Source organism: Procambarus clarkii, chromosome 31 (assembly GCF_040958095.1).
Source record: "Procambarus clarkii isolate CNS0578487 chromosome 31, FALCON_Pclarkii_2.0, whole genome shotgun sequence".
NCBI classification, from domain to species: Eukaryota; Metazoa; Arthropoda; class Malacostraca; order Decapoda; family Cambaridae; genus Procambarus; species Procambarus clarkii.
Genome location: NC_091180.1, coordinates 27,169,018 through 27,192,483, shown reverse-complemented (window position 1 = coordinate 27,192,483; position 23,466 = coordinate 27,169,018). Strand labels below are relative to the sequence as shown.

General features: G+C 43.6%; 1 protein-coding gene across 2 annotated transcripts in view; it reads left to right on the top strand.

The window, feature by feature from the left end:
* LOC123758913 (corticotropin-releasing factor receptor 2) overlaps positions 1-23,466 on the top strand; it is a 174,038-nt gene that overhangs the window by 93,906 nt on the left and 56,666 nt on the right. For both annotated transcript variants that reach the window (XM_069334600.1, XM_069334599.1), the window contains exon 2: positions 8,395-8,555. In XM_069334600.1, the coding sequence (XP_069190701.1) occupies positions 8,396-8,555 (160 nt within the window). In that variant the 5' untranslated portion in view covers position 8,395. The remainder of the gene's footprint in view (positions 1-8,394; positions 8,556-23,466) is intronic.

The window sequence follows — 23,466 nt, the reverse complement described above, 5'->3', positions numbered from 1 at the left end:
TTGGCCGTGGGTGAACCGTTAACGGGTCGCTTGGTGGTGGGTGAAATACAGTGTACATATATTCACTCGCTCTTCAACAACGTAACCCACTTCGCTAAACTTCCCCTTTGCCTCCGCGATTGAACTTACACGTAAGAACTTACAAACCCTGAACCTCAAGAAACACTCGAGTGGTTCGCGATAAAGTTCAGCTGACTTTTTTTCCACAGTCAACTGAAATATGGCTCCGTTCTCCTGCAGATACGCGGGCGTATTGGAGCCAGGAGAACTGTGTATGACTGTATGACTGTTTATGTATGACTGTGGCCGGAGATAACGCTGGTGGTAGGGCTTCTCGTACAGTTAATGGGGTAATATTGCGTATGTTTATCAGCAAGGCGGGCTGGTCAGTTGAACACCTCAAGGTATACCAAACCAGTCTACACAGATAATAGCACGCACAGCAGCTAATGATGCACGTGTAAGTGTGGACAATAATGGTACTAATAGCAACTATTGGTGCATCGTACAAAAATGGACCATTGCACCCAGGAGAGTTTGGAATTATTGGAACTATTGGAATACACTAAATGGCATGTCAGAGTGGAACTAATTATAAATCTAACCTAACCTATCCTAGGTCTAACTAAACGATCATTTATATCATATACATCATCTTAGACCTATTTTAGTATATGCTATAATAGGCCTAGGTAAGGCTTGCTTGTTGTCTTCGTTCTCGTGTCGTCTAATAAATTAATGATACAAAATGTTGATCTTTTGCCCAGAGCTTCCGCAGGCTGAGGCTTCGTGGTTAAAATTAATCGACAAGAATTTAATTAGGGAACATTTTGACGCTGTTCCCTCTCGTGTGCTTAATTTTATGCTTGGCTGTCACATACTTCGTGATCCTTGTGTAAAAATGTTACACGTCAACTAATTGGAATAAAAAATTCCACAGTCCAGTAAATTGAATGAAATATTTTACGAGGTCGACGAATCTGGAATGACAGCTGCCTCTTCATAATTAGAAGCGGGAGTAGGCTTCCGCCCCAACTCCCGCGACAAGCTGTCGGGTAGGACTAGGCTTCTCCCCAACCCCATGTTGACAGCCATACTTTAGGCCTCTCCGCTCCCCCCTGCTGACAGGTAGGGCTAGGCCTCTTCCCAGCCCAGGCTACCAGGCAAGACTAGACATTTTCCTACCCGAGGTGCTAACCTCTCGCTTCATGGAAGAAAACTGTGGCTGGATAGCGACATTTTCTTTTTAATTCTGTCGTCAGCCAACAGTTGTGACTCCCTGTGTCGGAAGGAATCGCGCCTTACGCTCCCTTCTCATATCTCAATATCAGGAAATGCTGAAGTCCATCCTGATGTCTTCAGGAGGGACATCAGAGAAAATCTTGCTTTTCCAATGTCGCTTCAAGTCGCTTCTCCTTCGATAGATTCCCTGGCGAATCAGATACCATTTACATCGCTCGACTTTTTGCTCTCGTATTGGGATTCTGAGTGATATTTCGCACCTGTTGAAAATACCATTACACAGATGGTGCTAATTGACAGTCTGATTTCAGAGCGACCTTGCGTGATTGAACCCCTGATGGATGAGCTTTAGTGCACTGACAGGGAGGCAAAGCAGCTTGCTGAATGGCTGTCCTGCGCTTACTCTGACACTCAAAAAAAGAACACCCACTTAAGGAGTTTTGTCTGACGACGTCGGCGACATCGGGAATACACGATAGCCGAAGTCAGCAGCCGTGAATGATAAATAACAGTTTTATTTAACATTGACTCAACAATAATGATTCGAACATATATCAAACTCGAACACATTTGAATTGTTTGGGAATACAACACAGCCTCCACCAGTAGGCAGGTGAAGGACTCATAGGAAAGCATCTTTGAATACATTCCCCCATGACGTTACCATCATGCCAAGGAACCTAAGTTCGGGGAAATGTTTTATTGGGAGAATTAGATTCTGAATAAAAATATATTTTCCAATCGTATATTAATTAAGTCCCCAAACTTTTCTTTAAAAAAAAACAACTTTTTAGAACTAAGCGCGCGCGCGCGCGCACACACACACACACACACACACACACACACACACACACACACACACACACACACACACACACACACACACACGCACACGCACACGCACACGCACACGAACGCACACGCACACACTCGCATTCTCACGAGCTGAGACCCCCGCCGTTGTCACAAAAAATTAACTTTTAAATTTGCAAGGATTTCCTTGGGGAAGGGGGGTGTGGGGGTGTGGTAAGCTGGACAAAAGTGAAGAGAGAAAACGAGGGAAACTTTGAGTGAGAATATGCTGCCCTCGTCCCAGGAACATCCTGTGACGTTACGGGCTCACCATAGCCCGTGCTACTTGGACATTTCGTTCCCAGTAGCTAAATCTAAAACAACAACAATAACAGCATCCTGTGACGAGGGGAAGTGAATAAGGGAAGGTAGGGTGTACTCACCTAGCTGTGATAGGTGAGGCTATTTCATGTAAGTTAAATATGTTTAATTGCTTTTTTTTAACATCCTCCAGTATCTTAAAACTGGTTTAACACTTCGGATATTTTCTAGCTTCCCTGCTTGCGAGTGCAATCTCGTCACGGTCCACTAATTCACTTTGACCAGACTCAATTTATCACCTGCAGGTGACACTTATAATTAATAGTCCACTTAATTACTTAAAAGAACCGCTCGGTGATTTTGGTATGGGACATCCCGCGTTATTTTCGCTCAAGGTGTCGTTAATAGTTTGTTACTTTGTTAAACAGCCGGAACTTGATTCATTGGTACTCTAAATTGGGAGTAAATGACACGTTAATCAAAAATTATTTATTTAATTTAAGGGGGGATTAATATCACCAGCTCGGTATAGGAACAGAAAAATGGATCCAAAAAATACATGATAAAATTGAGATACTTTCAGATTATATAAATATGAGACCACTTTATTTAAACGCATCCTGTATTAATATAATTTATGACAGAAAATAAGGCAGTTGACAGTTTTTAAACTGAATTACGGGACGAGGTCTTACTACATACCTCATAAACTTAGGATTTTCTTCTGCAATATATAATCCATGGCATTATCCTGATCCTATGTCCAAGGATAAGTGCAACTAGGTGAGAAACTAATACAGTGTGGCACTCGTACTTAGGCCTAAATACGAGTGCCACACCGCATTAGTTCCTCACCTAATTGTACTTAACTAGTTGAGCTTGAAAGACTTGAGGTGTACATCTTTCAGAGTTCACTAACTGACTTGACTGACTGCTCATTTTAGCTCCACCCCCCATTTTTAGCTCCACCCCCATTTTTAGCTCCCCCATTTTTAGCTCCCCCCATTTTTAGCTCCACCCCCCATTTTTAGCTCCACCCCCCCATTTTTAGCTCCACCCCCGTTTTAGCTCCCCCCTCATTTTAGCTCCACCCCCCATTTTTAGCTCCACCCCCCCCCATTTTTAGCTCCACCCCCAATTTTAGCTCCACCCCCATTTTTAGCTCCACCCCCCATTTTTAGCTCCACTCCCCCCCATTTTTAGCTCCACCCCCATTTTTAGCTCCACCCCCATTTTTAGCTCCACCCCCATTTTTAGCACTACCCCCATTTTTAGCTCCACCCTCATTTCTAGCTCCACCCCAATTTAGCCTAGCGTAGCCTAGGCATTTTATTGCCTATCCAAAATCTGTGCCCCGCCCTCCTACCTCACTCTTCTTCAAACCTCTAGTGCTGCCGCTACTGACTTGAGTAGCAGGGATTCATGAGCTCCAAGAGCAGCATTCTCTGGGTTTGAGGCAGGTAGGTGAGTGCCAATTCGAGCGACAGGTGAACAAAAGATTCCAGTGAGTGTTGAGCTTTACGGGCTATTCATGCCCGTGCCACCTCGTGGGTGGCTTAATCTTTATCAGTCATCAATCAGTGTTGAGCTCAATTACCTGGTGAACAGGAGACGCGGATGAGTACCAATTTAAAATCCTGGAAAATATCCACAAGGGCCGTGACGAGGATTCGAACCTGCGTCCGGGAGCATCACAGACACTGCCTTAATTGACTGAGCTACAACTGGGTAAATGGGTTGAAACCAAATATGTAGGTGGGTAAATACTGGTTTGGAAACACGGTTGTTGAATTATGGTAATTAACGGAGATTAATACAAATTAACGGAGATTATGCACGAGGGATTAGCCGCATGGATGGCATTAAGTGCAGGTTTGCATACATATGTATGAGTTTGGATGAATGGAGTTAGGAGCTGCCTAAATAGGCCTATAGACCTTCTGTAGCTTCCCTTTTTTGTGTTGTAATGTCAACCTGTAGTACAAAGAACGTCGCTTTTCGCTCGTATGCGTTACATAAGGCCAAACATTGCCGTACTAGAAAATGGAAGCGGCTGGCGAAAGTAACGGTACTGTCCCGTTTTCTGTTTTGGTTCCTCTGGCAGGTTAGGAAGGGACACTAATTTAAATTGACCGTTTTCTTGACATTGGGAGACCTTAAGAGGACGGCCTGCTAACGTTACCAGTTGAGCAATACGCAGCAACAGTATGTTAAGCTTATCACACAGGAATAAATAAATAGACAATTTGCGTGAGAAAGCGTGATTAGCGATGGAATTGGATAATTGTATAGGGGAAATTAAGGAGGAAATTGCTGAAACGCCCAGTTACGAGGCTTAATAACGATGGAAGAGCCATGGATTATTACTAGAGCCTTCACTACTTGTATAAATGTATAGAGCTGTATCGCCGGTTGTATATGTATACCACTGTATCACTACTTGTATACACATTCTGCTGTATCTCACTGTTTTAGTCTGTGTATGTTTCACCTCTAGAACGGCTGTATCTTACAGCCTTATCATAACACTTGTGTATTATACACTACTATTGTATATCATACACCACTTATATCATACTGTTACGTACATGTGTGTGTAATTAGCACCAGCATAAAAAAGTCGTAATTTCTTTTTGCTATCCCTGTCATCGTAAACAGTTTTGTAAGATATCTTTTTTGGGGGAGTTTTATCTCTTCTCTGTAATTTAAGGTTAATGTTGTCAAGTAACTGTGTCAGTTTGGCTACTAATTATACCAGTTTACCTTCAATTTAACAATTTTGTTGACGTTGAATAGAGTTAATGTTTTGTTGGCTGGAGGAGGGGGAAGTATGTTATGCTTTAAGACTTGACAATTTGCTCCTTTTCGGTTGTTGTTAGTGTTAAGACTTTTCATAAGAACATAAGAACATTTGTCGCCACTTTCTACGTTTAGACTTTGCATCTTTCTCGTCACTAATAATTGTAAGACTTAGCACTATGATGTTTTGTAGTTGTTGGCATTTAGACTTGTTATTGTTCAGTTGTTTGAGAAATAACTCCACTTCCATGGCATTATCCACCTTCAGAATTGAACCCCCATGCCATGCCAGTGCCAACCTGTGTTTGAAGTTCCTGAATCGTATTTGTAATAGGTAACTCTATTGTAATTGGTCTCGCTGTTTTGTTTTTGTATCAAACTCTAGCAAACCCAATTTGATGTAACCCAAATCATCCTAATGAAACCCAACCCAACTCAACCCAGACCTGACCTGACCTAGTATCAATTAATCCAGCCTAACCTAAGGATCTTTTAAGCATTTGGAAACGAGCTTTGTGTCAAAAGCCTGAAACAGTTTAGGGTGTATAGCGTTTACAACTCCTGGAAACAGGTTCTATACATGGATTTGTATTTTGTATGATGAGGTATTCTCTTGTTATTGTATAAAAGTATTGTTTTGTATGAGAATGAATATTATTATAGTACTCACTGCCTCCCTACTGCCTCGCTTGGCTCCTGCAGAGGGCACTGCCTCGCTTGGCTCCTGCAGAGGGCACTGCCTCGCCTGGCTCCTGCAGAGGGCACTGCCTCGCTTGGCTCCTGCAGAGGGCACTGCCTCGCTTGGCTCCTGCAGAGGGCACTGCCTCGCTTGGCTCCTGCAGAGGGCACTGCCTCGCTTGGCTCCTGCAGAGGGCACTGCCTCGCTTGGCTCCTGCAGAGGGCACTGCCTCGCCCGGCTCCTGCAGAGGGCACTGCCTCGCCTGGCTCCTGCAGAGGGCACTGCCTTGCTTGGCTCCTGCAGAGGGCACTGCCTCGCTTGGAACACCCTGGCACCTCGTATACAGAACCAGAGACCGTAAAATAACCGAGATTTTGACGCTCAGGCCATTTAACGTGACCTCATTGGCGACCATTGAACCTCTTATGTTGCAGCGGCGCCAGAAAAAGCCATTCATGAAAAAAAATGTATACAAATTTGTTATTATTATTATTATTATTATTATTATTATTACGATAAGATATCTCTTGACAAAAATCTAAATTAGGCAGTCACTTCCTAGAGGAATACTCATTTTTACTCATGGGGGGGAATACTCATTTTTACTCATGGGGGGGAATACTCATATTTTACTCATGGGGGGGAATACTCATTTTTACTCATGGGGGGGAATACTCATTTTTACTCATGGGGGGGAATACTCATATTTTACTCATGGGGGGGAATACTCATTTTTACTCATGGGGGGGGAATACTCATTTTGATTCACGGGGAATATTAATTTTGACGCATGAGTGAATACTCGTATTATTTGGTATATATGGTACAGAGATCAACCCCCCCCCCCCACCCTCCCCCCCCCCTTCCCCCCCCCCCCCCACACCAACCTCCACTCTCTCCCCCCCCCCCCCCCCACTTAGACACGTACAAGCCTTCCTGGTATTTTAGTGAAATTTCTCGAGCAAAATAGTTTCGTAAACGCATTGGCGGGTAGAACAAATTAGCATATAATGTTTCAAGCCACAAAGCGTCGACTTAATTAACTTCCCATTCACTAATTCTTCATTTATATTCAGATTTATTTAACTCCTGTATTTTGTTTTTTATATATTTTATTTTAAATGGGTTTTATTCTGTTCAATTCTAATTTTGTTTATTTGTTTAAATAATACTCTAATCTTTATAAAAAAATGAATGCATGTTTTTTTTTAACTAATTATTAAATCCTTGTATAATTGGTTTTGTCATCCATGTGAAGAGATAGAGGTGTTCACCACTGATGGACACCAAACATACCTGATAAGACATCAAACACACCTGATAAGACATCAAACATACCTGATAAGACATCAAACACACCTGATAAGACATCAAACACACCTGATAAGACATCAAACACACCTGATAAGACATCAAACACACCTGATAAGACATCAAACACACCTGATAAGACATCAAACATACCTGATAAGACACCAAACACACCTGATAAGACATCAAACATACCTGATAAGACACCAAACACACCTGATAAGACATCAAACATACCTGATAAGACATCAAACACACCTGATAAGACATCAAACATACCTGATAAGACACCAAACACACCTGTTAAGACATCAAACACACCTGATAAGACATCAAACATACCTGATAAGACATCAAACATACCTGATAAGACACCAAATACACCTGATAAGACATCAAACACACCTGATAATACACCAAACACACCTGATAGACAACAAACACACCTGATAAGACACCAAACATACCTGATAAGACACCAAACACACCTGATAAGACACCAAACACACCTGATAAGACACCAAACATACCTGATAGACACCAAACACACACTCAGGTTTTCTCCCCAGCCGCTAATCCCAACATCCTGCGGGCTCACCATAGCCCGTGCTGCTTGGAGCTTTGTTTCGGGTAGCGAATCTTTAACAACAACAACAACCCTAATCCCACGCCCCTCCCAGTTACAGCACCCCTTCCACGGCCAGGGACGGGAAATAAGGAAGCTTCAATTGAAGTATTGACATAATTATAAACGGCAATCAAATTCAAAGACACAAAGAGAGGATTCCAGATGTAATTTCACTCACAGAAACAAAACTGTCATTACGCGTAACAGCACGCAGGAAATTCCCTGCAAAAAAAAAAAATACAGCTTCCGTAGTTGGTCAACTACTTGGGCTGGACGGTAGAGCGACGGTCTCGCTTCATGCAGGTCGGCGTTCAATCCCTCAGAGAACTGAAGAATCACAGAGATATCATTAACATATAAAGCTAATGACCAAATAGCGACACTTTTGGTAACTTCACCTGTAACCTGTGGCCAAAGCAAGTTTAAATATAGGAATAAACACAAGTAATATAATAAAGGTACAACTAGCAAACTATTAAAACATTAATACATGCAAAATTATTATAGTTCTCACGGTTCTTTTGTACTATTTTAAAACCACCAAAATATACCAGTGTTGTTTCACTGTAGAGGAAGGCTGGAACATCAGGGCTTAACAATGTGTATATTTTTCTGTTCGTAGAATGGATGAGGAGGAGGAAGGTGCGTGGCCCCTGACTTCCCTCCCTCACGAAGGTGCCAGCCTGGACCCCTCATCAGTGTCCCCTGAGGAAGAAGTGCCAACAATGCCACCAGAGGGCCTGAAATGCCTCGAGGACTTTTGGAACAGTCTGCCTCTTGATGGTAGGTTTCCAATGTAGTTGTAACAATATAATTCGTAAGCCTGTGCTGCAGTGGTTTGAAGGGTGAGAATCGGTACCTGTGAGCTAAAGCTTATCCCCAGCCTGTATAATTAGGCTAATACATATTCATACCCACTAGACCTTCAGGACCACGGGGGAGACATCTCCCGTCACGCAGGGTGCAGTCGCACCTCCACAGATCTCCAGTATCAGCTAATGATACTGGTAATGGCTCCAAAGGGCCACCACTTTCGGGCGATTCATGCCCGTGCCACCTTTTGGGTGGCGTAATCTTCATCAATCAATCACCTTCAGGAGGTATGCATGCACCATGTACAGTAGCTACGAGGTGGAGTCCAAGAGCTAGGCATTGCTTGTCGATGGGATATAAGAACACATTCCTCCTCACAGTAAGAGGAGCGCCCCGAGAGTGGTGGGTTGGAGATAGTGGCGTCCCACAGGGGTAATACTGGGACCAATCCCATTCTGATTTTTTGTGAATGACTTCCATGATGTTGGCTCCTTTTCACTAAATGTTCGCTGATGAGGCCAAATGTTTGGAGGATACGTCCGCTGGAAGACTGTAAGAAACTGCTGGATGACCTGAAGAATGTAAGACTGGTCCGTCAAGTGGCTGCAAGAGTTTATCAAACGCAAATCAGTGAAAGCAGTGGGTGCTGGGAACAGGAGGCCGACCGTAAGGTACCATATGACAGAGGATTCCAACAGAGGATCAGATTGACAGACGATCTGTCACTCTGATCCTCTCTTGGAATAATACTTACGGTTGAGTTAAGATAATTACACTGGCACGTGTTGTCATAGAAACAGACACACATAAAGACAGACAGACATACAGACGTACACACACACAGACGTACACACACACAGACGTACACACACATACACACACACACACACACACATGTGGTGTGGGGGCCTCGTAGCCTGGTGGATAGCGCGCAGGACTCGTAATTCTGTGGCGCGGGTTCGATTCCCGCACGAGGCAGAAACAAATGGGCAAAGTTTCTTTCACCCTAAGTGCCCCTGTTACCTAGCAGTAAATAGGTACCTGGGAGTTAGTCAGCTGTCACGGGCTGCTTCCTGGGGTGTGTGTGTGTGGTGTGAAAAAAAAGTAGTTAGTAAACAGTTGATTGACAGTTGAGAGGCGGACCGAAAGAGCAGAGCTCAACCCCCGCAAAAACACAACTAGTAAACACACACACACACACACACACACACACACACACACACACACACACACACACACACACACACACACACACACACACACACACACATACACACACATACACACACACACACACACGGTGGGGCCTCGTAGCCTGGTGGATAGCGCGCAGGACTCGTAATTCTGTGGCGCGGGTTCGATTCCCGCACGAGGCAGAAACAAATGGGCAAAGTTTCTTTCACCCTAAGTTCCCCTGTTACCTAGCAGTAAATAGGTACCTGAGAGTTAGTCAGCTGTCACGGGCTGCTTCCTGGGGTGTGTGTGTGTGTGTGTGGTGTGGGGAAAAAAAAAAGTAGTTAGTAAATCAGTTGATTGACAGTTGAGAGGCGGGCCGAAAGAGCAAAGCTCAACCCCCGCAAAAACACAACTAGTAAACACATAGCAGACAGAAGAGTTAGGGAAGGCATGATCGCCACCTACAAAATTCTCAGAGGAATTGCCAGGGTGGACACAGGCAAACTGTTTAGCACGGGAGGTACTCGAACTAAGAGGACACAGGTGGAAACATAGTACCCAAATCAGCCACAGAGAGACATGAGAAAGATTTTGTTAATTATCAGGCTAGTTAACAAGTGAAATGCATTAGGCAGTGATGTGGTGGAGGCTGACTCCATATACAGTTTTAAATATTGATATGATAACAGCCCAGTTGGCTCAGGAACCTGTACACCAGTTGATTGACAGTTGAGAGGCGGGACCAGAGAGCCAGAGCTCAACCCCCGCAAGCACAACTAGATGAACACACACACACACACACACACACACACACACACACACACACACACACACACACACACATACACACATACACATACACATACACATACACATACACATACACACACACACACACACACACACACACACACACACACACACACACACACACACACACACACACACACACACACAGTTTACCTGTTGTGTATGCTTGAATACAACAGAACGCGTCCCTACCGCTTTGGACAATTAGAGGGGAAATGTGAGCCGAGAAAACAGACCACGGTCGGAACTTCTGCTAGGGGGGACACAAAGGCCATTCTCCTGTGCTCACCGGCGGACTCGTTAGCTGCAGGTCGCCCTTCCGTCGTTGTAAAAAGGCGCCCTTTTTTTAAGCACTTTGTTTGGAGGACTAGAAGGAGATCCGGCGGTGGATGTGCGCTTGTGATGAGCCGCTGTCTTCAGGTCTCAGCCGAGACCTGAAGCTTCCTGACCTTCCTTTGTTACTCAAGATAACCAAAGTTCCCCCCTGTTACCTAGCAGTAAAATAGGTACCTGGGTGTTAGTCAGCTGTCACGGGCTGCTTCCTGGGGGTGGAGGCCTGGTCGAGGACCTGGCCGCGGGGACACTAAAAAGCCCCGAAATCATCTCAAGATAACCTAAAGAAGTCGTCTTGACGGTTGTTGACTTCCCAGGGGCCTGAAGAAACAGTTGACAGTCACTTGGCTGCTATTGTCTTCTCGTCACTAGGTGTTGGCTGAGCTCTAGCTCTCGGGACCGACTCCTCGACAATTGTGCAGCTTGCACTGGAATCTCCTTAGTATCTGCCTTCGACAGGGAGCCGGTCGGCCGAGCGGACAGCACGCTGGATTTGTGATCCTGTGGTCCTGGGTTCAATTTCAGGCGCCGGCGAGAAACAATGGGCAGAGTTTCTTTCACCCTATGCCCCTGTTACCTAGCAGTAAAATAGGTACCTGGGTGTTAGTCAGCTGTCACAGGCTGCTTCCTGGGGGTGGAGGCCTGGTCGAGGCCCGGGCCGCGGGGACACTAAAAAAAAAAAAAAGCCCCGAAATCATTTCAAGATAACCTCAAGATAACCTGACACCAACAGCCAAATGCAGCAGCCAAGACAATAGCAACTTTGATACAAAAAAAGGCTTGAACTACAAGCAATAAAGCCTCAACAAAAACACAAAAGCAACACAGGTCCCAAACAGCACCACGCCTGCTTGACCCAACCACCGTCTCACGACAACAAAAGTCCCCAGTGGAAACTATATATTAAATTCTTGAGCTGCTAGCCACCTTCGCTCTCGCCTAAAACGTTGCGTTGTGTCTAAGGAATCGACCAAACCGTTACAAATGCGGGGGTGTTAGTAGAAATTAAAGCACCGCCATATTGGCGTTTTCTGTGCATCGGCTTCGAGAGATTAGCTAGCCTGCCTAGGGTCGCAAAAGTTTATAGTTAGAGGGGAAAACAGTTGCATTTTGTTACGGAGTGGCACGTAGAGATAAGGGAGCTGGATAAGGAAAGAGAAGTCTTGAATCCTTGGCGAATTGCGCTTCATTAATGTCAAGTTTCATCTCATTTTAATCCATGAACTGGAATCACCACAAGTGTTGTTGATCAACAACACCACGTTTGGCTTCCACGAGAAGCCAAACTCACATGTAATCACAGGTAATTGATCAATTGAAACATTTCCACTTTTGCCTCGAAGTCCAGTGTCTTTGTGGGGGGGGGGGTCTAGTTGGGTCGCTTGTGTAGCAGATCAAACCTACGCTACACACCTTTTAAGGTTACGGAACCACCTGTGGCCAGCTACCACTGCCAGCCAGCCAGCCAGCTGGCTGGGCGCGCGTTCCGGCGCTCTTGTACGCTCCGGGAAGATAGTAAAACATGCGGAAAATAGCCAATTAATATCCTTTTTGAAACGTGGAGTCGAGAGGCAGCACCACAATGGGGCTAAATAACCCCCCTTCCCAACCCCCCAACCCCAACCCCCCAACCCCATCCCCCCTCCCCTCACCCTTCCCCTCGTGCTTCGAGGTTTATCTTGGTCGTCCTCTGTGGGCGACGTCTCCTTTGAGGGTGATGCTTGCTCTAGAGTGGTGTCAATCACTCTGCTTGTCTGCCGTCTCCGTTACTTTGGAGCTATTTAGACTGCTGGGGAGGTGAGGGAAGACTGGAGTACAGGCACTCGTTAGTAATACACACACACACACACACACACACACACACACACACACACACACACACACACACACACACACACACACACACACACACACACACACACACACATACATTCAGAATAACCTCAGTGTGTGGAAGATCTCAGAATAACAGAACGAGGGGACATGGGTGGAAACTGGAAATCCAGATGAGTCACAGAGATGTTAGGAAGTTTTCTTTTAACGTGAGAGTAGTGGAAAAATGGAATGCACTTGGGGAACAGGTTGTGAAAGCAAACTCTATTCATAATTTTAAAATTAGATATGATACGGAAATGGGACAGGAGTCATTGCTGTAAACAACCGATGGCTGGAAAGGCGGGATCCAAGAGCCGATGCTCGATCCTGCAAGCACAAATAGGTGAGTACACACACACACACTCACCCTACAATCCAACTTCACTGATGAAATATGAAAACGATTGAACGATAACATATGAACGCCATTCAAAAAATTACACGAAACAGCACATTTCGTAATAAAATTGAGGAACCATTTGAACTTAAGAAAAAGATTGTAAAGAGAATATAAGCCTCTTGAAGAGAGACTGTTCAATTTGCGGCGCAAGGGCGCCATCTTTGGGGTGATAAAATACTTCCTCTTATCAAAATATTGCCTGCATAATTATGAGGCTGATATGTGGTGAGGTATGAGGTGCGTCACTCTAGTCCCTTAGTGATAGGTGGGTGTACACTACACACACACACACACACACACACACACACACACACACACACACACACACACACACACACACACACACACACACACACACACACACACACACATGGGACCAAAGAGCCAGAGCTCAACCCCCGCAAACACAACTAGGTAAGTACACACACACACACACACACTGAGTGGACAGCGCTCTGGGGTCGTAGTGCTAAGGGCCCGAGTTCGATCCCCGACAGAAACAAATGGGCAGAGTTTCTTTCACCCCCCTAGTGAAAGATCTCAGACAGATGTCCAATCTGTCGTAGTCTTTATATAAGTAAGACGAGTGATTTTAGATCTTATTGCATCAGAGTGTGGATGGTTGAATGATATAAGACTTGTGATCTGCCGCTGGACACTGCAAGTGCATCTGGGTGAGTGCATCTAGGTGAGTGCATCTAGGTGAGCGCATCTAGGTGAGTGCATCTAGGTGAGTGCATCTAGGTGAGTGCATCTAGATGAGTGTATCTAGGTGAGTGCATCTAGGTGAGCGCATCTAGGTGAGTGCATCTAGGTGAGTGCATCTAGATGAGTGTATCTAGGTGAGTGCATCTAGGTGAGCGCATCTAGGTGAGTGCATCTAATGAGTGTATCTAGGTGAGTGCATCTAGGTGAGCGCATCTAGGTGAGTGCATCTAGGTGAGTGCATCTAGGTGAGTGCATCTAGGTGAGTGCATCTAGATGAATTTGTCTAGGTTAGGACACACACTCTTTGGCTCATACTATACTCTGCTACTATACATGTATACTCGTAGTATTATACTCGTACTATACACAGCCACACTCTGCCACCCCCCCCCCACCCCCCTCACACACCGCCACCCCCCCACCCCCCCTCACACACCGCCAACCCCCCCCCCCCTCACACACCGCCAACCCCCCACCCCCCGCACACACCGCCAACCCCCCCCCCCTCACACACCGCCACCCCCCCTCCCTCACACACCGCCACACCCCCTCCCTCACACACCGCCACCCCCCCTCCCTCACACACCGCCACACCCCCTCCCCCCACACACCGCCCAACCCCCCCCCCACCCCCACCCCCAACACACCCCGGCCCCGCCCAACAGTAGAGTAATTAACAAATGTTCAACAAAGTTACAGTTCAGTGATAAATGCTCGCAAATGAACTGACACTTGCTCGTTAATATTCTGACGTAAGTATTTAAGGGATTTGCATGTCTTTGTTAACTAGCAATATTTAGCTAATTGCTATTGGCTGGTTGTAAAGAGGTGCGTGAGCCTATGAGAGCGGCCTATATATTTCCGGCTGACGTCATTCTCCGGATCGCCTCACATATAATGTCATATATGTATTAATATTTTATAAGGCTTTCAGCTGATTTTGTCGGCCGAGTGGAAGTGCAATAGACAACAGGCGTATATCCTAAGCTAATCAATATATACACATTATTGCGTATACATGATGTATTTATTGGAATAGATAGAATTAAATATGTATTTTAAAAATATATACAGTTATGTTGTAAAGTTCATATGAGTTTATCGGTTGGATTGTGTATATATATAACGCCATTAAATGCCCTATCAACAACGGCTTAGGCCTAGTCTACATGCCTAAATAAAATATATGGACACATATGACCTGAGATTTTCAAATACAATAAGGCATACCAAACAAAAATTCATGTCGAAAAATGTGACGTGGCAGTAATGAATACTTCTATTTTTTTTAAATATTTGAGGTAATTACTGTGAAATATTGCTCGACTCGAAACACTGTTTCCGTATGGATGTGCACCGTGTATCGCACACATGGGGGCCACACCATGTGTGGTACACGGTGTGGCTGGCACCAGTCATACACACTCACCACATACGCACATGACCCAAGCAAACCAGCCCATACACACACCACTGCACTCACCAAACATACATCCCATGCACTCTTGGACGCACTCCAACCACACACTAAATCACTACACACACACACACACACACACACACACACACACACACACACACACACACACACACACACACACACACACACACACACACACACACACACACACAGTAGGACCAAAGAGCCAGAGCTCAACCCCCGCAAGCACAACTAGGTGAGTACACACACACACACACACACACACACACACACACACACACACACACACACACACACACACACACACACACACCACATACGCACATGACCCAAGCAAACCAGCTCATACACACACCACTGTACGCACCAAACATACATCCCATGCACTCCCCACACACACACACACACACACACACACACACACACACACACACACACACACACACACACACACACACACACACACACACACACACACACGTACCCCCAAAACCCATGCTCTCCAAGCACCAATCGGAGATCACTACTCTGCACCAAGACGTATGATCGGTCACTAGATCACATTGCATTGCTCCCGTGAGTCTCTTGCCTGCCAGGACAGTGAAGATTAACACCGTTGTCAATCTGTTGCCTCCCAAGACAGTGAAGGCATCACCGTTGTTAGTTAGCTGCCTCCCAAGACACTGTAACCATCACCGTTGTCAATCTGTTATCTCTCGAGACACTGAACACTTACCATTCACAGTCTATTGCCTTCCAAGATTCTAAACCAACACCGGTGGGAATGCATGCAACAGCAGGGGAGAGAGAGAGAGAGAGAGAGAGAGAGAGAGAGAGAGAGAGAGAGAGAGAGAGAGAGAGAGAGAGAGAGACAGAGAGAGAGAGAGAGAGAGAGACAGAGAGGGGAAACAAGACATACATATCGTTATCCAGAGAAAAGTTGTACAATACTTTCACGTCTTTGCAACCTATTCAAGCATTTAATAGTGTGTGTTTTGTTTGTAAGTTAACAAGTCAAGGCTAGAAAAGAAATACTGCGATTAAACCTTAAATATCGCTACTTTAATAAAAGATTATAGTGACCGTCACTAAATTGTGGATATATATATATATATATATATATATATATATATATATATATATATATATATATATATATATATATATATATCTCAGTGGGTATAGTATTGGGCATAGCCTAGTGGTATACACATCAGTAGCTACTGTATTGAAAAGTGGTATATATAGAGTATTGGGTGTAGTATGGGGGGAAACTGAAGTAGCGGTGTACAAAGCAGTGGGTGCGGGTATTGGGGGAACTGGCCTGTTGCTATTCACAGCAGAGGCTGGAGCGGGTCGCTGATTGGTTTTCCAGGTGAGTTAGCGTCGGTATTTCCATATTCTGAATGGAAGTCGAGCTGTCGACACGTGGATATACTACACTAGAGACTTCCTGATCAACGAACCAAGGTGTGTGTGTGTGTGTGTGTGTGTGTGTGTGTGTGTGTGTGTGTGTGTGTGTGTGTGTGTGTGTGTGTGTGTGTGTGTGTGTGTGTGTGTGTGGAATACACCAAGCAACATTTTCAAATGTACATTCGAAATGTTCAAAGTAGCATCAGCAACACAATGGCTAGCCTCTCTTTTACATCTGTGTTGCGTGAGCAACTAGCAGAATTAGAGGAATTTGCATCTTTTTGAGACGCATAAGCGTGCCAAGTCGCTCGCTAAAACGCACGTGTAATAAATAAACACACATGTCACATATATGCGCTAACACGTTCATAATTACATATATATATATATATATATATATATATATATATATATATATATATATATATATATATATATATATATATATATATATATATATATATATGCAGGAACAAGATGTTTTTAGCTCGCTTGTCAAACAATCAGTGACCTCTTTGATAGCTAGGCAATAAAAGAGTGAGGGGGCCAAGGAATCACCCTATTGGACACCATCAAACGAGTCTATTCCATGCTCCCTAAAAAGATACTTAAGAGTCCCCACCGCAGCACGATTGGATGAATGGGCAAAGGGGGAGTTAAATGGGTGCGTGAAGCCTGGAGGACCCCATATATATATATATATATATATATATATATATATATATATATATATATATATATATATATATATATATATATATATATATATATTATATGCTGTATCATTTATGTAGTCCATTAAAATATATGAAATTTTGTTTGATATGTAAAAATTGAGATGACGATAAAATGTTGAGTCAAAATTGTAATTATATGCTCTCCAAAGCTCGACAAAAAACATTTCTATTACCCCACCAAAAAATTCGAATAATATATATATATATATATATATATATATATATATATATATATATATATATATATATATATATATGTATATCTTGTAACCATCAAATGCATAATAAAGCACAAAAAATAAAAAAGGAAGGGGGTGGTAGGAGAAAAGCACACAGAAACTGTATTGGAGGGAATCTAAACATTCCCTCTAATGCGTTATGCGTGGTTTCCTCCGAGGCTATGGGTCCCCCTTCTTCCAGCTAGAGGTGGTACTCCCTTCCATATATATATATATATATATATATATATATATATATATATATATATATATATATATATATATATATATATATATATATATGCGCCTAGCACTATTTATATTAGGAAATTGAAATACAAATAATATAAAATAACTTATGTAAATATATATTTACATATATAAGTTGAGTGCTTCGTGTATATATATATATATATATTTATTTATTTATTTATTTATTTATTTATTTATCAGTCCTCAGTTGCGTGTAAGTAGTCCGGTAGCTGGCGTTGTCTTGTGGGAAAGGGGGAGAGAAGATGGGAGAGGAGATGAGAGAGGAGAGCTTTGAGTGTAGGGAAGGGAAGGAGGAGTAATCCGAACCCCGTAATATTCCGCCTACCAACTTAGCGAACTGCCCACCGGGTATCGAACTGCCCACCAAGTAGCAGGTGTGTAAAGACACACTTTACAGGAATACTATCACTTGAGTCACTTAAAATATTCAAACTCTCACTGGTAATTACCAGAGTATAATTGCTTTCCAATAGTTAGGCTTAATATCTTTTTTTTTTTTATGTGGGTGGAAAGTTTGGGCATTGTTCGACTCGCTCATATTCTGGACTGAACCCGTTTTTGTCCAACTAATACACCGAAATTTTAACGGAATCAACCAGTAGGTTGAATTGCGACGTATTAGTCAACATCAAAGCATCGAAATATTGACGTGTTATATATGTATCGGCTTCATCTTAAGTCGAATTGCATAAAAAACACGTCAGCTTAAGTCAGAATTTGGACTTAATTTCGGCGAATTTGTCGAGTACTGAGAGTGCTTGTCGAGCGCTGAGAGCGCTTCACGAGTACTGAGAGCGCTTCACGAGTACTGAGAGCGCTTGACGTGTACTGAGAACGCTTCACGAGTACTGAGAGCGCTTCACGAGTACTGAGAGCGCTTCACGAGTACTGAGAACGCTTCACGAGTACTGAGAGCGCTTCACGAGTACTGAGAGCACTTCACGAGTACTGAGAGCACTTCACGAGTACTGAGAGCGCTTCACGAGTACTGAGAGCGCTTCACGAGTACTGAGAGCACTTCACGAGTACTGAGAGCACTTCACGAGTAGCGAGAGCACTTCACGAGTACTGAGAGCGCTTCACGAGTACTGAGAGCGCTTCACGAGTACTGAGAGCGCTTCACGAGTACTGAGAGCACTTCACGAGTAGCGAGAGCACTTCACGAGTACTGAGAGCGCTTCACGAGTACTGAGAGCGCTTCACGAGTACTGAGAGTGCTTCACGAGTACTGAGAGTGCTTGTCGAGTACTGAGAGCGCTTCACGAGTACTGAGAGTGCTTCACGAGTACTGAGAGTGCTTGTCGAGTACTGAGAGCGCTTCACGAGTACTGAGAGTGCTTCACGAGTACTGAGAGTGCTTGTCGAGTACTGAGAGCTCTTCACAAGTACTAAGAGCAGCTTCACGAGTACTGAGAGCGCTTGTCGAGTATTGAGAGCGCTTCACGAGTACTGAGAGCGCTTCACGAGTACTGAGAGCGCTTGTCGAGTACTGAGAGTGCTTGTCGAGTACTGAGAGCTCTTCACAAGTACTAAGAGCAGCTTCACGAGTACTGAAAGCGCTTCACGAGTACTGAGAGCTCTTCACGAGTACTGAGAGCGCTTATTGAACTTAGAACAACCAAGCGTGTTTTAATTTTTGTTCAAGCAGGAAAGGGAGACAAAAGCAGCCCACGATATCATGATTATTACCTGCGTATCCTGCCAGTGATATACAGCCACGCGAATGTTTGAAGATATATGTTAACAAGAGAGAGAGAGAGTGAGAAAGGAAATAACAAAGCAAGACACGCGTGATGCTCCGAATAGATTCTGAGAAGTTTTTTGAAGTTTCGGCACCACTGTCTCCCGTTTTCTGTGGTGCTGAGGGAGTCAGCTGTGTATTCTATTCATGTCTCCCGTTTTCTGTGGTGCTGGGTGAGTCAGCTGTCTTGTCTATTCATTTCCTCTCAGTCTCACGATTTAAAAAAAACACGAAGGCTCATATATATATATATATATATATATATATATATATATATATATATATATATATATATATATATATATATATATATTATATATGTTGACAGCGTTCATCAACTAATGTTCCATTGACAGCGTTCATCAACTAATGCTCCATTGACAGCGTTCATCAACTAATGTTCCATTGACAGCGTTCATCAACTAATGTTCAATTGACAGCGTTCATCAACTAATGTTCCATTGACAGCGTTCATCAACTAATGTTCCATTGACAGCGTTCATCAACTAATGCTCCATTGACAGCGTTCATCAACTAATGTTCAATTGACCGTGTTCATCAACTAATGTTCCATTGACATCGTTCATCAACTAATGTTCAGTTGACCGTGTTCATCAAGACTCGTTAGCAAACACACAAATTTCAACACAACATGAATCTTAATGAACTCCAGCCTAATGATGCATAACGGTGTTCGGTAATTATAGGTAATTACACCGAGTGTAATAATTCCCCCGTTATTGCCTTAGTCTACACGGGAAGACGATGAGCTAAAGCGTATTTTAAACCCAATTAAGTACAAAGTGGAATTTTAATGGCTAATTATATCTTATTTAATAGGAACGTGTTGTGAAATTAGTGATATAAGTACTATATGGTTTAAAAATTTTAAATCGTCGTTTAAAATTCCTGAAATGACAGTAGATTTATGTTTGTTTAGACGAAATGAATAGTGAACGCTCGTATGTTTGTTGTTTGAATTCATGCTAGTCACGTTTGTCCGTTATTTTTTTTTCCCGCCAGAGGACAAATTCGCGCCGGCGGGAAATTTAAAACACCGCAGGTGCAAACACGTGACTACTCTCGCACTTACAGCTGCCCCCCCCCCCCACACACACACCTGACTCTCCCCCCCCCCCCCCCTACCTAGAGCTAATCATATCAAACTACATTATTCTCTTCACACAAAACGCCTGATTACTGTATTATCCCTTAGAAACATTTATGCGTCAAGGGTAATAATTTGCGTTAAGGCTAAATATATACAGAAATAATTCTTATCCTGGGATTTACGGCCCGCTGGCCCCTGTTATCCATGACAGAATCCAATTTCGTCCGAAAAATCCCTCCCCCCCCCTTCCCTTCTTCCTTTTATAACTGTGGTTATATTTTTGCCCACTAGTTGTAACTAGGGGAGGGTTATCCACCTGTGGTGAGTGCAACAAGCCGTTGGGGGAGTATACTCATCTGTTTGGTGAGTATAACATGCAGTTGGGGGAGTATATTCACCTGTGTATGGTGAGTATGTCATAAATCTGGTGTGTGGGGGCTTACCCATCTGTGTATGATGAGTCTAGCATGCAGCTAGGGGGGTTACTCATCTGTTATACTCAAAATTCTGTCAGTTGAAATGTAACCAATCACAGGCAAGTAGGCCTCTGACGTCATGCCAGACAGAGGAGCATCAGCGATGCTCCCAGCAGCCTCAGTTATCCTCACAGACCCAGAGTAGGTGGACCTCGGCTGGCCAGTTATACACCTGTTTGCCTCACTCAATAAATATATACAGAAGCGACTACTGTGTCTACATTCAACCCGAACAAGGCAAACGAATACTGGTAGCAGCAGTGGGATCCAGAAATTTTTTTCTGGAAGCAAAAGTTCCAGTACCCAGCATCGCCTCGTGTTCCAGCCAAAACCGCCGCCACCGCCACCGCCATAAGCCGCCATCCTGCCACCCACGCATCAAATATTGTGCCAGACCGGGGTCCTGCCATCAACCACTACTCCAGGCTAACGTTTTAGAAGTAAGGGTCAATATCTTCCTGTGAGAACGCTCACTCATCAGTGAGGAGGAAGGAAGCTTCCCGCGCCAGCCATTTTTGAACCTCGCGCCACCACGTGGGAACCACCTATTACACCCACCACCACCACCACCGCCACCCAAGCTGACAGTATCAAGCTTCGTGAGGGTGCAAGCTACTGCAATCGTCGTCAGCCATCGTCGCAAGTATCAACTGGTTATTCCATCGTCGCAATATTGTCGTCGTCAGAATTTATCTTCGTGCCTCTAGCCTGAACAGTGTGGGGTCCCTGAGTCTCGCGCCACCGCCGCCAGGAGCGCTGCCGTCGCATCCAGTTTGTAAACACGCCTCACATGGGCCTCTTCAGATCTTCACGACGCTTCTCCTACTTTGGCTACTGGTGATCCTCATAAATTACAACCCTGAGATAAGTAATTGCTAGTTGAGAACAACGTGCCAAGTGTTAAAAAGTGACTTATGTAATAATTCCCATAATATCCTGTGAATTAACCATTCAGTGACTTGTTAAATATTGGAGCTGGTTCAGTACTGCACTCCCCACAGTTTTCCTGTGTGATTTCAACATTCCTGCTTCTTACAGTAATTTCATTGAATTTTAATTGTTCTCCTAGAGTGTTATTGGTAAATTCAAATTCCAGTGAATTAAGAAATCCTTGTTTTAGTAGCAGTTAAGGATTTGTGCAATATAATTTTTTTTAATTTCTCCAGACCTAACTTGAAATTTATCCTTTAAGCATTTTATTTTAAACTTTTACCATAGGAGTTATATACATTCCTGTGTCCAGTTTATGTGCTACATCCATATTTCTTGCATTGCCACTTGTTGTGTTGAATCTTTTTAATGAAATTTTGCAATTGCATTTCCCAGTTTTTATTCTAAATTGCTGTGCTTAGTCTGGTTTAATTAATTTACATACATCTAATTCCAGTCATTTTTTAATGAAAGATTGCTAAATTTAGTTTACAATTGCTTGTTCTTAATTATTTTCTTGCCTAGCCCAATTTAATAATTTTATTTCTGCCATTTTTACTTTAGCCAAGTTGATATTTTTTTGTGTTTATTTTTGTGTATACTATTTCTGATGCCAGGTGCACTTAATTATAATCTGCGTTCAAATATTACTTCCACGGCTGTGACAATGCCTACCACTGTTGAAACCCCTTCAGAATCAATGGGAACAGTTGCTTGTCCCAATGGCCAGAGATCAGCTCAGGAAATGGCTATTCCTCTTTTTGCTGGGGAATCGCGTTTATTAGAATCATGGTTTAGTAAGGTTGAAGCGAAAACAGTTGCACGTTTTTCTAAGCCTACTGATGCCGAATACTTAGCAATTGCACGGTCAGCCGTGGACACAACCAAAGGTGATGCACGTTTTGTTGTTGATGAGAAAGCCATTGTTAGCCTCCAGTCTTGGCCTGAATTTAAGGATTTCTTTCGCCGTCGCTTTGTTAATAAAGGAGACCTTGACCCATATAGGTTAGTCAAGAAAATTGCCAATGCCACCATGCAGCCTGGTGAATCGTTTAATGCGTTTACTAGCCGTCTCGATCAGTATCTGTATGCCTTAGTTTCTGCTATGAATAATTCGACTTGGTTAGATAAAGACAATAATCTGTCCCCTGAGGCTATGGCCAAAATGATAGCATTTGGTACTTTAATGCATTTTGCCCCTGAGCATACAAAACCAATCGTTGAGCAACAAAATTTTGG